Consider the following 16,908-nt stretch of genomic DNA (forward strand, 5'->3'; position numbering starts at 1 on the left):
TAATGAACTCACTTGCTCCCACCTCCAATCAGTTGATGGTTTCTACCTTTGGTTACTCAATAGTTCTGATTCCTGGTCACCTGACAGCCACAACTGCTCTGATCCTGATCAGCTGATGATTCAACTTGATGGGCCTGCTCCTAATCACCCGATCATCCCAATGGCCCTTATCTATGATCAGCTGATCGCTCTAACTCTTGGTTGCTCAGTTGGCCAGACTACTGAGCACTCAGATTTGCTGTACCCTGATGGTTTATCCTCATATTCAGCCTAAACCCCAAATGTGCTCCAGATCACCAGTCATCACTCCTCCCTGTTCCCCTGCACATGGACCCTGGCTCAGATAGTACCTACTTTAGATTAAAGTCCGTCACGAGGCTGGCGCTTATGCCAGTTTCCGTGGCGTGAAGCGACTGAGATTACGAGACTCTCCCCCGGATAGGACGCCAGCCTATCGTGAGGTTAACCCCCAGCATTTTTGCCAGTACCCATTCTCAGCTGGGTAGACTGGAGCACTGTGTGGTTAAGTGCCTTGCTCAAGGACGCACATGCTGCCCCGGCTGAGGCTCAAACCCACGACCTTGAGATCGCTAGTCCAACACCCTAACCACGTGGCCACGCGCCACCTATTATGATGTGATAGAATATAAAAGCATTGTTCTTCTTGCTATGAGTAATATACTTAATCGCTGCTGATGTCAAGTCAACATGATATATGCTTGTCACATGCATCACTGGATGGCGGGGTCATGGTCATTTATGACTCAAGACTGAAGATTGAAGATTCAAGTTTACTTACCACATGTCCATTGAAATATACAGTAAAATGTGTCATTTGCATTAGTAACCAACACACCTGTGCACTACCAAGGTTCAGGAAGTGCTTACCGAGGAAAAGGTGTTTTAGACATTATATAAATTTCTTTTAAATAATGATACTCATATTACTCTCAATAGGTCTGACCTCTTTAACAGGAGAGTAATTATGTGAAATCCTTCTTTTGGTATCCACTCAAACAGTGGATGAATAGGAGTTTGGAGAGCTGCATCACAATGTGACCAGAATGAATGTGTTCGTATGTATTTCCAATCTCACTGCAGGGCTTTGATAAACCTAAAGAAAAGTCTTTTTACAGAAAAGATTCCTGAACAATAACAGGTTCTGTTATATTTTATGAGAATTAGTCTGATTTTCCAAGGCAGCTGATGCAGATATTTGGTTGAGTAATGTCTGGGCAATACTGACAAACAGGAAACACCCAATTGCAGCATGACAGTTCAGAAGATAACATGATTACTCATTAGTAAAAGAACTGCCAATTATATATTAGTTGTACATTTACTTTCAGATGGCCATCCTTACATGAGTAAAAGGCAATTTTCTTAAAGTAGCTTCAAAAATTTTTGTTTCCTAGCAACACTTTATTTAAGCCAACATTAACAATATCATAACCCTACTCTGCAACATGGTTTATATTTTTCAAGTATGTTACAATAAGTTACAATTGCAATCCGTATTTTTTTTCAGAATATTATTTGATTTTTTAAGTATTTTGATTGCCCAATGCTTCCAAAGCAAAAACAATGTTTTTCACTGTACTTCAGTGTACAGTATGTGTCAATAAAAAAACAATTTACCAATTAATTACCTTTTTGGCAGAATGGAAATATTAATACTTCTGCAAAAGATGTTAATTAATGCAAATTGCTTAAATTTCCCTGTTTGGTTTTCTTTTTTTCATTATTTTGTCACAATATGGAAATAGCTGTAATTGCTCTTCAATACTTAGTTTCAAAGATATCTAATTTAATCATAATCCAATATCCTTGGCTTGAAGCTTGCTAATATGAACACTGCTAACTGGAACAAAAACATAATATTCCAAGTGAATTTATCCTTGTGTTTTGCATGACCAACACCAAATTCATTATTCTACAATTCTTTGAATGTGGCTTTAAGTTTTCACTCAGGTAATAGAACAGCACATATTTTCTGAAACATTGCAGATGAATACAGTTGGCAATTTATAGTAAAGACTGCTAAAACAACATCAGATTATCTACTGGAACATCGATGAAATTACATTTTGTTTTTTTCTCCCTACAACTGATGTACGGTTGGATGAATACCGATAACTTACATTGGGGAACACCAAGATAGTATTTATCCTGCGCTTGACCTGCATCTATCAGAGGAGCTAATAAAGTAAAGAACGCTGGCTAATTTTTCACTTGTATAACTTGCAAAATTCCAGACTCCTTAGATATACCTATTCCAGTCAAACCCAGACTGATATGAGTTGAATTTTCTAATCTGCGCAGTTTCTGCAGAATGCAATGGTGCTATACATTTGAGGTTTAAATTTATAATTAAATTTATCTGCTGGTTGCTTGTGATGTGAAAAAAGGAGGCCCAGCAACTGGATACACTTGAGGCCTTCCAACCATTCAATTTGTGTCAAGGTTTATGCACTGCAGTTTGTAGGATATCACTCAGTGAATGAGCTACTCGAATGACTGAAATAGTTGTGTAATGATCGAAACAGCTAACATCATTTGTAAAACCCAGAATGCAGCTTTCATGAATAAATGGTGGAACACGTCTCTTAAGGGGACCACTGGAATCCATGCCAAAAACAAGAAACTTGACTGGGAAACTGTTAGTTAAGTATGGAGAACCCAGGAGGAATAAGACTACTTCTCATTCTCACTGTAATTCTGCCGTAGAGTCCCTCTAGATGAACTCACCACGTGCACTGCATAGTAGCTGTTGGATATCGCAATTTGACACAGCCCCAATGGCTCAGTTATCCAGTGATACACCAATTCCTATGGTTCTGCATCCAGTCCACACTGAGGTATGGAATCAGACTGCACACCAAGTAACTCAGATAAAACTTAGATAAAAATGAAATCTTTACCTTCTTCTCTGAGACTTCTGGTTATTTTTGCAAATGCATCTTTAGAGCCATCCAAGCCATCTGTAAATATGATTATTACCTATAAAGAGATTGTGTTCGAGATAGTTATTATTAACTGTTAATTCTCCAATTAACATATTTAGTGCTGGCAATACTGATATAAAGTGTAAGTTGTTAGGTGAAGTGGGGCTGATAATTTCCAAAATGTGGAACAACCGAAAGCTGAATCTAGTTGTCCTCGCTTATAAGCAGAAAACTGATAGAATGGGCATTAATTTGATCTACTGACTGTAATATAGGCTTATCGCTACCATTTCCTCCCCACTCTCTTCAAACTGTCTTGTCTTTCACAAAAGTAGCCAAGGAACTTCCAAATTGGATGGAAGTCTTTTCAAAATTATACAAGTTAGGAGCATAATAGAATGGCTAAGATACAAATGGTTAGGGCTGTACTACACTACATTCTGTCCATTAGCAAGGGACAATTAGTGTCTGAACCAGTAATCTACCAGCCTTTAACTACGCTGTCAGCCCACAACACAATAACCCTTCACTTGTTATATTTTGCAGTGGGATTTGGTATTCTCCGTGAACTAAAGAGATATAATTGTCTACCCTGTCTGATTTCGGATCCCAAGAGAGGGAATTTGCAGAATGTCTATTAGATGGCTTTTTAGAGCAGCTTGTGCTTGAGCCCACTAGGGGATCAGCTGTTCTGGATTACTAGGAAGAAGGTGCTTGGGATTCTGAAAGGTCAGAAAGTAGATAAGTCACCTGTACCAGATGGACTACACCCAAGGGTTCTGAAAGAGGTAGCTCGAGAGATAGTGGAAGGATTAGAAATGATCTTTCAAGATTAACTAGATTCTTGCATGGTTCTGGAGAAACAGAAAATTGCAAATTTCACTCCACTCTTCAAGAAGGGAGGGAAGCAGGGGCAGGGTAATTATAGGCTAGTTAGACTGACTTCAGTGGTTGGGAATATGCTGGAGCTGATTGCTAACGATGAGATTTTAGGGCACTCGGAGGCACACGATAAAATGGGCCAAAGTCAGCATGGTTTCTTTAAGGAGAAATCTTGCCTGACAGAACTGTTGGAATTCATTGAAGAAATAACAAGCAGAATATAGAAAGGAGAATCAGTGAATGTTGTGTACTTGGATTTTCAGAAGGCCTTTAACAAGGTGCCACACACGAGGCTACCTAGCAAGTTATTACAGGAAAGATATTGGCATGGATAGAGCATAGGCTGATTGGCAGGAGGCAAAGAGCAGAAAGAAAGGGAGTCCTTTATGATTGACTGTTGGTGACGAGAGGTTTTCTGCAGGGGCCGATATTGGGTCCACTTCTTTATGTGTAGCAATGATTTAAGTGATGGAAATGATGGCTTTGTATCTAAGTTTGTGGAGATACAAAGGCAGGTGGAGAGGCAGGTAGAGTTGAGGAAGCAGGGAGGTTGCAAAAAGGCAGACAGATTAGGAGATGGGCAAAGAAGTTGCAGATGGAATTTAGTTTAAGGATGTGTATGATCATGCACTTTGGTAGAAGTAATAAAATGTGGGCTATTTTCTAAACGGGGAGAAAATTCAAAAATCTGTTGTCCAAAGGGACTTAGGAGTACTCATGCAGGATTCCCTAAAGGTTAACTTGCAGGTTGTGTTGTTGGTGAGGAAATCAAATGCAATGTTAGCATTCATTTCTAGAGCAGTTAGAATATAAAAACAAGGATGTAATGCCTAGACTTTATAAGGCACTGGTGAGGCCTCACTTGGAGTATTGTGGGCAGTTTTGGGCTCCCTATCTAAGAAGGAATGTGCTGATACTAGGGAGTGTTCAAAGGAGGTTCACAAAAATGATTCCAGGATTGAAAGGCTTATCATATGAGGAGCATTCAAAGGCTCTGGGCCTTTACTCACCGAATTTTAGAAGAATGAGGTGGGGTCTCATTGAAGCCTATCCAATGCTGAAAGGCCTGGTTAGCGTCGATGTGGAGATGTTTCCTCCAGTGGACTAGAGGGCACAATCTCAGAACAGAGGGACTTCCATTTAGAATGGAGGTGAAAAGGAATTTCTTTAAACAGAGGGTGGTAAATCTGTGGAATTTGTTGCTACAGGCTGCTATGGAGGCCAGGTCATTGAATGTATTTAAGGTGGAAGTTCATAGAGTCAAGATGTAAAAGGTTACTGGAAGAAGGCAGAATAATGAGTTTGAGAGGGAAATGGATCAGCTATGATCAAATAGCAGAGCAGACTCAATGGACTATGTGGCCTAAATCTGCTCCAACGTCTTATGGTCTATGGTCTATCTACAGCCAATTTTGCATTTATCCCTGGTGTGCTTTAACAAGTAAAATATAGCTTAGGTGCATGTCCCCATCCTTTCTTGATCTCATTCAACTAGTTATTGAGGATTTTCTGTCATAGGCGCCAACTCATTTCACCCATACAATATGCCGACAAGACATATGTGTTATATGACATGGTGAATAGTGATGGTATGATAAAAGTTGTGGTTTAAAATTTAGTTTTCAAATATACAGCCAGTTTGATAGTTAACTTTAATCATGAGGTTAATGAAGAATATTGGGAAAATTTAATCAACCGCCATCATAGACTTTAAATGATGTTCAACAATCCCAATCAAGATTGATAAGTAACGCTGAACTGCTTTGTAGGTTCATCCTTATTTTGTGCTTCATATCTGGTTGTTTAGCACCCGCTTGCTTGCACAATATTCTTCTGACAATTTAACAGTTTATCAGCCTCAAATATGACAAGGAAAGCCTAAATGTAGTTACGTACAGGTAACTACCCTGCACCTTACACTCTAATGTCACAATCAAAGTCACCTGCAAAACTGTACATTTGAAAGAATGACAGCTAAATTTTAAACCATAACTTTTATCATTGTCACCACCTTGTGTTGTTTGAAAGTCCAAAATTTAAAGTAAATTATTATCGAAGTACATATATGTCACCATATAGTGCCTTGAGATTCTTTCTTTTTTGGAGTTATTTATTATAGAATAGAGAACTAAAATAGAATCAATGGAAAAATACACATGAACAAAGACTGACAAACAGGAAGACAGACTATACAAATAAAATAAAATAAATAAATAATACGGAGAACATGAGTTGTAGAGCCCTTGAACGTGCGTCCATAGTTTATAGAATCAGTTCAGGGTTGAGGTGAATGAAGTTATCCAGGTTGGTTCAGGAGCCTGGTGGTTGCAGAGTAATAACTGTTCCTGAACCTGATGGTGTGGAACCTAAGGCTCCTGTCCCACCTTCTCAATGACAGCAGTGAGGAGAGAGTATGGTGTGGATGGTGATGGTCCTTGGTAATGGATGCTGCTTTCTTGTGCTAGCATTCCTTGTACATGTGCCCAGTGGTGAGTGGGGCTTTGCCTGTGATATACTGGATTGTATCCATTATTTTTTGTAGGCTTTTCTATTCTTGAGCATTATTGTTTCCATGCCAGGCTGTGATGCAACCTGGCGGATACTCTGCACTGTGCATCTAGACATATTTGTCAAAGTTATAGATGACACGTCACATCTGCACAAACTTCGAAGTAGCGGAGCTGCACAAAGTGTCTCGGCCCGAAACGTCGACTGTACCTCTTCCCAGAGATGCTGCCTGACCTGCTGCGTTCACCAGCAACTTTTATGTGTGTTGCTTGTAATTCCAGCATCTGCAGATTTCCTCGAGCTGCAATTGCTTCTTTACAACTCATAAAAGCATGCTAAGTTTAATAGGAAGGTTCATTGTAGAAAAATTTTTACCTTTGCTTTTGAATTTGCTTCTCTGAGTTTCTTTCCAAATGACTCCAAATTTTCAATGGTCATATCAATTTTTTCTTCAATTTGGGTTGCTTTGAGGAGATCAGTTTTTGCAGAAGTATAATTCCCAAATTTCGTTTCAAAGATAACCTGGCCAGTTGTACTTTGCAAGTAAAATGCTACATTTATTGGCAGTTGGGAGTCAGGAATACAACTGATATTACCGAGAGATGCAATTCTCTGCATAATTTCCGGTAGCTTTTGCCATAGTTTCTGTTGACCAGTAAATATGTTTTGTGATCCAGACCATCCAGCGAGATCAAATCCCACAACAATGTCTATGGAGCAATCTGTAAATCATATAAAACGTAAGCTGTCAGAAGCCACAATATCGCCCTACAATTCACAGGTCAACTGTTCAAAGGCACGTAAGTGCAAGCACTCGCAAATAAGTTAACTAAGTTATAACCTGAACATAAATCTCAATATCACAGAAAAATAAACAGCATGCTCAGCGCTGTTTGAAATGCTTATCTGACCTGTGACACTCAGCAGCAGATATCAACATTAATTAATAAATTTGCAAATCTGAAAAGTTACTGGTTCTGCACCTGGAATGAATTTTATTGAAGAAAGTGATTATGCAGTCAAAATGGTTTTATTTCTTTTTCGGATTAATATTTTAGGAGGTTAACCTCGTTTCTATTAGCTGTATTATCCATTGAGGCATCTTTAACATGATTAACCCATTGGAGGACAACTCTACTCCTGCTGGCCAGTCTTTGATTTAAAAATGAAAGAATGCTAGTTGAAGTCCAATAATAAATAACTGCTGCCACCATTCTCCCTGAATTAACTTGTAGGTCTAGGGTTAAATGGATATTATCCTATCCAAAATAAGACAGGCATTACAATAGCGATTTCAGGGATTGAGGGACATAGATTGTGTGCAGGGAGATATGCAATTTAAATTAGCATCATCTCCACCTAGTCTAATAGTACAATAAATCTCAGATTATACCATAATACATACAATGGCAAATACTGGACATAATGGCCAAGGAATCTAGTGGTGTATTATCTGTATTGAATGGGGGAGGGGGGAAGGGAGGGAACGTCAACTCAGACCATGAGAGGCCTGCGTCGGGCCTTTTCATGCCTTACAAGGCCCAGATTGGAAGTCTGTGTGGAGCAACACTCCTCGCACAGACACTAGGGCAATGTGTGGTTAAGTGCCTTGCTCAATGACACAAACGCGCTGCCACAGCTGAGGCTCGAACTAGCGACCTTTCAGATCACTAAACGAACGCCTTAACCACTTTGCCACGCGTCCAACACAAATTTGCAATGCAAGTTGATGGTCTGTTTGGGGTACTGAATAACTTCCAATATGCATGCAACCATATTGTGGGAAGGGCACTGGTGAGTCTACATTTTACACAAATCAGAATATATTATAATCTCCACCTCCTAAGAGCTCCTTTACCTTAAGTTCCCTAAGTAAATCTTATTCTTTACATAACACCCAGTTCAGAATTGCCTTTACCCTCGTGGACTCAACCACGAGCTTCTCTAAAAATCCATCTCATAGGCATTCTACAAGTTAATTTTCTTGGAATCCAGTACCAACCTGCTTTTCCCTTTCTAGCTGCATATTGAAATATACCATGATCATTGTAACATTGTCCTTTACGCATTCATCTTCTATCTCCCATTGTAATATGTACCCAACCTGGCTACTGTTCGGAGGCTTGTACATAACTCACATCAGGTTCTTTTACCCTTGTATTTTCTTACCTCTACCCACAAGGATTCTACATCTTCTGATTCTATGTCACTTTTTACTAAGGATGTGATTTCATTTTTTATCTACAAAGCCATCCCACATCCTTTACCCACTTGCCTGTCCTTTTAATACAATGTTAAGCTCCTTGGACGTTAAGCTCCTAGCTGTGATCTTCTTTCAACCATGATTTTGTGATGTCCACAGCATCATGCCTGCCAATTTCTAACGACACTACAAGATTATTTCATATATTGTGTACATTTAGATGTACCACTTTCATCCTGTGTACTCACCATCCTTCCTTTCAATGCTGCCTTCTTTTCATGTTGGCTGAAGTTCAATTCTTATCCCTTTCTAAACTTTGTCTTCTTCTTTATTCTGGAGACTTCAGTAATCTCTCCTGCACCCTCTTCCCCTTTACTTTATCCATATTTTTCCAAACTCAATCTTCCTTCCACCTCATACAATTTAGTTTACGGTCCTATCCGTAGCCCTGCATCTGTGATTCCCCAGGACCCTGGTCCCAGCAGGGTTCAGGTGCAGCCCATCCCATCACACCAGCTCCCTGCTTCCCCAGTACCAGGAGGAATTCAGCAGACCCAGAAAAATTTTGTAGTGATATGAAGACTGTGTAGACTGCACACAGACAGGATCAACTATCTGCATTCAACCTACATTATTTGATCTATGAGGTAGCAGCTCTGCTAGTGCCACCACCAGACATCCCGCCTCTCCCGGAAGTTTTGGGAGTCTCCCGCATATTAATAGTGGCTCCCTGATACCCACAAATTAGATACAATATCCCGCAAATCAATTTTTTTGAGAGCGAGCGAGAGAGCGACCACAAGAGAGAGAGAGAGAGAGCGAGCGTGCGAGAGAGAGAGCGAGAGCGAGAGAGAACACGCGCGAGAGAGAGAGCGCGCGAGCGTGCAAGAGAGAGAGAGCAAGAGAGAAGAAGAGACAGCACGCGAGAGTGACCATGAGAGAGAGAGAGAGAGCGAGTGTGTGAGAGAGAGAGAGCAAGAGAGAGCGAGAGAGAGTGCGCGAGAGCGACCACGAGAGAGAGCGAGAGAGAGAGAGAGAGAGAGAGAGAGCGCACGAGAGCACGCCATGGCAGAGTGTGCCAAAAAAAGAAAATATAAAACGTATATCACCCCAGACTACATTAAAGTGTACCCCTGCCTAATAGGGGTCAAAATAATGACAGTGTTGCTCGCTGCACTGTTTGCAACAGTGACTTTTCTTTTGCCCATGGTGGGTTAAGACTGTAAAAGACATGTTGGGGTGAGTTTAACAGGTGTCACTCGTTCATTAACACAGCTAACGTTATTTAAACTAGCTGGCTTGCTGTTAAGGAACTACTCTATTGCAGACATCCCACCTCTCCCGCAAATTGATGGTGCTACCTCCCTGAAATGAGTTTTTGCAGGGTGGGATGTCTGCACCACTGTGCCATCTTTATATGACTTCATTGAGTTTCAGTATTACTTATCTTGAACTGTAATTTCTGAACTGAGATCGTTGACCAAAGTATCTCCATTGATCTTCTCTGACCTGAGTATTTCCAGCAAATGCTGGATCAAATGCAATTTATAATAATTTGACTGCAGCCTGAACATCATGCAGTTATATTGATGATGCACTGGGTACGTTCACACATTTGCTGGACCTAAAGTGAATCCTGACAGTTAGAGTGCATCTCTGAATTCAAATCTGCAACACGGAGCAAGTTGAGGAGAACATTAGTCAAAATTAATGACATTTTAGAGGATGGAATTCCTCCTAAATTAGGAGTGCTTTGCAAATTGCAACGTATTGTCCTAAAATGAAATGTGTGGAAAGAGCATCCACTTCAACCTACCAGAGTTACTGATGGGGTTCTGGTTCTGTTCGGATCCCCTTGCTGGCATAAAGACACTTATGCATTGATCCTTACCAAAGAGGACAAAAATGAATTGATCCTTGATGATTGGAGCCACTTACTCTGCCTCCAGTAACATTACCCAGTTCTGACTGGCTATTGTTTATTCTCCTAATTCTGCTGCAGTTCTGGGTGAATATAACCAGAGTGCCCAGCCTCATGAGTAACAAGATTCTTTTCATACATGAATCTTCCTGTAGATTTCTAAAGCCAATATACAGTGTAGAATAAAGATTAACCCTAGTCTTATCCTACTTCAGAAAACGATCAACGATAAATCTGCAATCAATTCATGTTAAGGTCATTCATGCTATACGTCCCTGGAGCTGCAGTGCATGTGGAACACACAACATTAATGTTATCACTGAGGCCCACTCTAGCAATGATAGTGTTAGATCACATGACACTTTGATTCCCATAATACTGTGCTTACTCATGATAGAATTCCCCCTGCAGTTTGTGAGGGAGAAGCTGAAACTGGATGTTTCAGTTAGACAGTTGAGTGTAAGGGAATGAGACAGGAGTTGATTGGAGGGGATATTAGTTGGGACGACAGTACAGCAGCAATGTTTAGAGTAATTCGGAAAGCACAAGATTGGTTCATCCGGAAGAAGAAAAAGCATATTAGAGGGAGGATGAGGCAACCATCACTGAAAAGTGAAGTCAAAGAGATCATAAAAGCAAAAGAGAGGTCATGCAGTATAGCAAAAACTAGTGGGAAGCTAGAGGATTATGAAGGCTTTAAAAGCCAATTGAAGACAACTAAAAAAGCAAGAAGGAGAAAAAAATATTAAATATGAAAGAGGATACTAAAAGTTTTAACAAGTATATAAAGAGTAAAAGAGAGGCAACAGTGGACATCAAACAGATGAGGAATAATGCTAGAGAGGCAGTAATGGGGGATAAACAAATGGCGGATGAACTGAATAAGTATTTTCACTGTGGAAGACACCAGCACTATCCCAGAAATTCGAAAGTGCTGCAGCAGAGGTGAGTGTATTACTATTACTAAGGAAAAGATGCTTGGGAAGATGAAAAATCTGAAGCTGGATAAGTCACCTGTACCAGATGGACTAGAACTCAAGGTTCTGAAAGACATAGCTGAAGAGATTGTAAAGGCGTTAGTATGATATTTCATGAATCACTAGATTCTGGAATGGTTCTAGAGCACTGGAAAACACAAATATCACTCCACTCTTTGAGGCAAAAGACAGGAAATTAGCCTGACTTCAATGGTTGGCAATATACAGTATTTGAGTCCATTATCAAAGATGAGATTTCAGAGTATTGGAGGCACACAATAAAATAGACCGAAGTCAACATGGTTTCCTTAAGGGGAAATCATATCTGACAAATCTGTTGGAATTCTTTGAGGATCTAACAGGGAGAATGGAGAACAGCTAGTCAGTGGATGTTGTTTACTTGGATTTTCAGAAGTTCCTTGAAAACGTGCCGCACATAAGGCTGCTAAACAAGATAAGAGCCCATGGTATTACACGGTAATTAGAATATCTGCATGGCTTATTTTGCATTAGTAGTTTTAAAGACTGTTCTGAATGGATTTAAATTCTGCACATACAGGCTTTTATTTAACTGCTGAGTAATTAATTAATTAATTAATTAACTAGATTAGATAAAGGCAACATTTCAACACAAAAGCACTGAGAACTGACATTCACCCTCATTGTTGTCAAATGCACCAACAAGGGAAGACGATGTTATAGAGGTTTAATAGCCATCTCTTATACATGTATTTTAAAATTTGTATGTTAAATCATGAAATCAAACTCAAAACTTGCCTTGTGTCTGTAAATCCTCTGACTGGGTTTCTAAAGCTCGTCTATAATTTACATTGCAAATTTTCTTTAGGATGTCTCTTTCAATATCTTCCAAATTGTTAGTTAACATAACAAAATTTTCTGGAGGAGGTGATGCAATACTTGCAAGTTCCTTGAAACTGACACTTTTGATGCCTACTGCATATACATGAACACCAGCATGTTGGAGATCAGCAGCTGGTCGAGCCACGCTATCTGCTGAATCTTCTGCAGTGATCACAATTATAATTTGATGAATTCCTTGCTCTATTCTGCTGCCAAATCTTTCTGTAAGGTAATGGTGTCTTACAAAATCCATAGCAGCCCCTGTATTAGAAACTCCTCCTTTGTAAACCATTTCTTTTAGGTATTGGATGATGTCTGCCTTGTTTGAAAAAGAATTGAGGTAGAAATCTGGTTTTGTACTGTTACTATACCGGGCCAAACCAATCTGTATTCTTTTAGCACTTATATCCAAAGCTGTAATAACCTTAATCAGAAAATTGCGGATCTTTTGAAAGTCACTATTTCCAATCATGCTAGATTCACTCACTAGGAATATAATGTCAGCCAACCATGGATAGGAGCACTCTGCAGAAAATAGACAACAAGATTTAGAGTTCTTCGGTTCTTATGATACTAAATATATAATCTATTGTTAACCAAATGACATGGAGATTGAATAGACCTCATCTGAAAACATCAAGAACAACCCTCATCAAAACAAATGCATAATATGGGAACAATTAAACAGTTAAATAAAATACATATTTATATCTCATTTTCATCTTTTACCTTACCACTTGAATTTGCTTTTACTTTTTGTTACCTAGCAAGACCAGCATAAACCCAATGCCACTCTGACTCCTTTTCTCAATGCTGACGTAATCCAAAGTAAACTAACTTGCTGAGCACTGATAATTTTTTATTGGATTAAATATATGCTTAATAGTTATATATAAGCACCTTAATTCATGTGCATCCAATTTTATTTTCACCACAAGTTAAGTTGAAAATATTAAAAATTTTGTCTACCAAACTTAAGATTTATTTTTACAAGATAGGCCGTAGTGCTGTACTATTAATACTGAAAATGAAATGCATACCCACCATGGCATATTCTTCTCACTGTCACATCATAGACATTATTTTTTAAAGACTTGTTTTTATTCAAATTATTCTTCAGCCCATTATCTCTTAGTAGCTCATTATTTTCTAAGTAGCATATATTCTTCACTGTGTACCTTTATGAATACTTATTCGATTTTATTGGAGCAAAAGTTAATATTAAGCAGTTTACGTAGTCATTACTGATTCAGAAAGCAAATAGAAATAATTTTACATCTGACAAATAATTTCAATATTAGTGAAGAAGTATTTTGACTTTACCTGATGCTGGTACTACTGCTTGGCGTTTGATGACATTGTGTATGTTTTTCACTGTTTCAAGTACATCTGAAGATAAATCTGCAATACCAGCAACATTATCGATTTTGTAAACAAATGGAAGACTTTCACGATAGGCGATTTTTTGTAGTTCCGTGATGTCTGCCTTCTTTACTCCAATGGAAATAGATATAATATTGCTCTTTTTCAAGGCTGCGGCATAGTTTTCAACATTATCTTCTGATGGTGCAGATGTAATTATTATTGCAATTTGAGGAATATTTTCAGCCTTTCGACTTCCAGCAGTTTGTGTGAAGAAGTTTTTAAGCAGAAAATCCAGTGCAATGCCTGTATTTACCAAAGTTCCACCCTTATACTGAAATCTTTTCTTTATGTAGTTCAGCACATCCTTCTTGGATTGAAATTTATTCAACACAAACTCCGCACGTTGGACATCACTGTACTGAGCAAGACCAATTCTGTACTCATTCGTTTTTACATTCAGCTTGCTGATAGTTTTTAAAAGAAAAGTGCGTATCTGTCTAAATCCTTGGATTCCCATATTTTGAGATCCATCAATCAGAAAAACAATATCAGCAGCAGGTTCATGAAGAACTGGCAGTTCAAAAAATATCGTTAGTTTCAATGAGAAAACATGAACATTCATATGATGTCCCTATTGTTATTAAAAGATTTCAGGGTCCAAATTCCCATTTTCCATCCCTGTAAGTGAATTCTATGCATTGCAAACTGACCCTGCAGTTGAATTGTGCAGGCTACAAAAAGTAAAGTAACTGCGGTGATCTCAGCCCCTCAATTAAAGCCAAAAACTGAACTCAGGTGAGCAGCCTGAGATGCAAGTTTCAAATAGCGGTCATTCAAAATCGGGAACTGCCATTCTGTGCAATTCGCTCCCACAGTCTAAATTCCCCTAGCTCAGACAGAGGGTACCATTTAGCCCGATCTTCAGCCAGCTTCAACTGCTTACTCTCACTCTCTGAAGAATTCTGCTCTTGCTCTTCTTCAGAGAATGGGTTTCTACTTTTCTAGACTTAGCTGGTCTGGACCTGCTCCAGATGACACCTTAAGGCCCAACTGATTCCTCTTTGATCTGCTGAACAACAGCTTAAATTTTAAGGTCATTTTGTTGAGCCCTCAGCTCATTTCCCTCACTGCCTCTTTACCTTCTGAGACATTGTGTGACCCACTGCATCTGATAATTATTCAACTTCAGCCTCAGTCTGATTTCTGACCTAATATTTATTCTCTTGTGTGGAAGAATTTTAACCATTATGTCTGGACTGTTATAATTATGCCAGCTGCCTCTCCAGTTCCTCCTGTTGTTCAATAGTCTGAGCTTCAAATAGCTTTTGTAATCATTCCTCATTTCTGAAGTCGAACATCACTTGCCAACCCTCCATGCTGATAGCCATACCCCCTGTATCAACTTCATCCCACCACCTCTAACACTAGGTCTTACTCCTCCTCATGCAAGCTCTCTATTCCCCATTTTCTAAATTAAGAAAACTTACATTCTAACTTTCTGTGAAACCAAGCCTATGGAATGAGTTCTCCCTGCCACACGCATGTGTTGGCTCAACCTCAAACCTGAACAGGTCATGTCCCCTTGGTTTCACTCTAGCTTTCTCCCCCAGAGTCCTCCGTCCCACTTATTTCATCCCTCTGGATACAATGACCTCTTACTATCCCAAATCCGAATGCAACTCCGTCCGAGCTGTTGTCAATGGTCCACCAGGCTCTCGATGCTCCATCTTTATGGGCAACAACTGAAGCTGCCCCACCTTCCTGTCATTCTGTCTTGCAGACCTCCTTACCAGCAAGGGCCAAAGTTGACAATCATTCTTTCTTTTCCAGATCACCAAGAGTCAAATCCATATATTCATAATTTCATGTGATAGCGAGGATTTCATTCAGCCCATCAAGCCTATGCTAGCTTACAGAGTAGCCCAATTCCCCAATTACTTTTCTGTGTATCTGAAAACATAAACTCCCTCCAGATTCTACCTATAACCATCACCCTAGGAACAATTTACAATGCCCATTAAAACCTACCAATTCACAGATGATGGGAATATGGGATGAAACCAGATCATTCATGCAGTCTCAGGGAGAAAGTGTAAATTCCATACAAACAGCATTGACGATCAGGACTGTGCCCCAACTGTCTTTTATATCAGGTAACTGTAATGAAGTATTTCTTTAAAATTCATTGTTTTGTATATATTTTACACACATACATATGTATAATTAAAAACCACGTTTTATATATTTCCATGCAGATTTATAGTTAGTCTGTTAAGCAAAATGAATTCACATTTAGAAATTTTTAAATACCTTGTGCCTGAGAGTTAGTATTACATGTTGTTGTCAGAAGGAATAATAACATTGATGTTTCAAGCAGCCCCATGGTGGTGCAAGTTCCAAAAATTGTCCTATTAAAACCATGAGAAAGAGCAAAAATTTATTTTTGTTTTACTATTTGTTATCGTACTATTGCTTTTAAATAGCAAGATCTTGAAAATACAGAACTAATTCGTTTAAGTTCAGCTCATGTTTCTTTTTGAACAGAATAAATTATATAAATATGATTAAATAAAACTAATTCACTAATTTGTTTTGCAACAAGACCCAGGTGATCCTGGAACAACAAATTCATTACCTTGTAGTGATGTGCTACACACAGAGCTAGAAATAACAACACGCAGTGTGTAAGTTGCACTCGAGACTATTTCGCGGCACTGGCTTTTAAGCAGTTCAGTTCCTGCCCTCTCCGGGCAGAAGTGACATAAGAGGTGCATTACAAAAGTCTCTTCCCACGCGCGGGCTTTCTCCCTTTGCTGGTGAAGAAGAAGGCCCAGCGCCATTTTGGGGCTGGCCTCTCTGCCGACGCACGCGTCATTTTGTGAGCCGGTTCGCTTGCGTAGAAAGTGGGTCGCCACATAACCCCCCACCCTCCCAGAACCGGCGATACACTCCCCAATGTCCACAGTCTGGATCAGTCTCTGATTGGGCAGCCTGCTTCTGCACCGCGATGCCTGAGCCTGGACCGGCTGCGCCAAGTCCATATGGGCTGGTTTGAGTCGGTCCACCGTGAAAACCTCCTCTTTCCCCCCAATGTCCAGAACGTACGTGGACCCGTTGTTCCTGATCACCTTGAACGGCCCCTCGTACGGCTGCTGTAGCAGTGCCCGGTGTGCGCCCCTTCGTACAAATACAAACTTACAGTTCTGCAGGTCTTTGGGTACGCAGGTCAGGCTCTGTCCGTGCTGT

General features: G+C 39.7%; 1 protein-coding gene across 3 annotated transcripts in view; it reads right to left on the minus strand.

Annotated features, from left to right (window-relative positions):
- LOC140212549 (collagen alpha-6(VI) chain-like) overlaps positions 1 to 16,908 on the minus strand; it is a 111,500-nt gene that overhangs the window by 82,168 nt on the left and 12,424 nt on the right. For all 3 annotated transcript variants that reach the window (XR_011889744.1, XM_072283507.1, XM_072283506.1), the window contains exons 2-5: positions 15,973 to 16,070; positions 13,621 to 14,232; positions 6,711 to 7,057; positions 2,922 to 3,000 (exon numbers count right to left, since the gene is read on the minus strand). Coding sequence is in view for 2 of the 3 variants with exons in the window: in XM_072283507.1 (XP_072139608.1) it covers positions 2,922 to 3,000; positions 6,711 to 7,057; positions 13,621 to 14,232; positions 15,973 to 16,045 (1,111 nt within the window). In the remaining variant the exon portion in view is untranslated. The remainder of the gene's footprint in view (positions 1 to 2,921; positions 3,001 to 6,710; positions 7,058 to 13,620; positions 14,233 to 15,972; positions 16,071 to 16,908) is intronic.

This window comes from Mobula birostris, chromosome 19 (genome assembly GCF_030028105.1).
Source record: "Mobula birostris isolate sMobBir1 chromosome 19, sMobBir1.hap1, whole genome shotgun sequence".
Classification (NCBI taxonomy): domain Eukaryota; kingdom Metazoa; phylum Chordata; class Chondrichthyes; order Myliobatiformes; family Myliobatidae; genus Mobula; species Mobula birostris.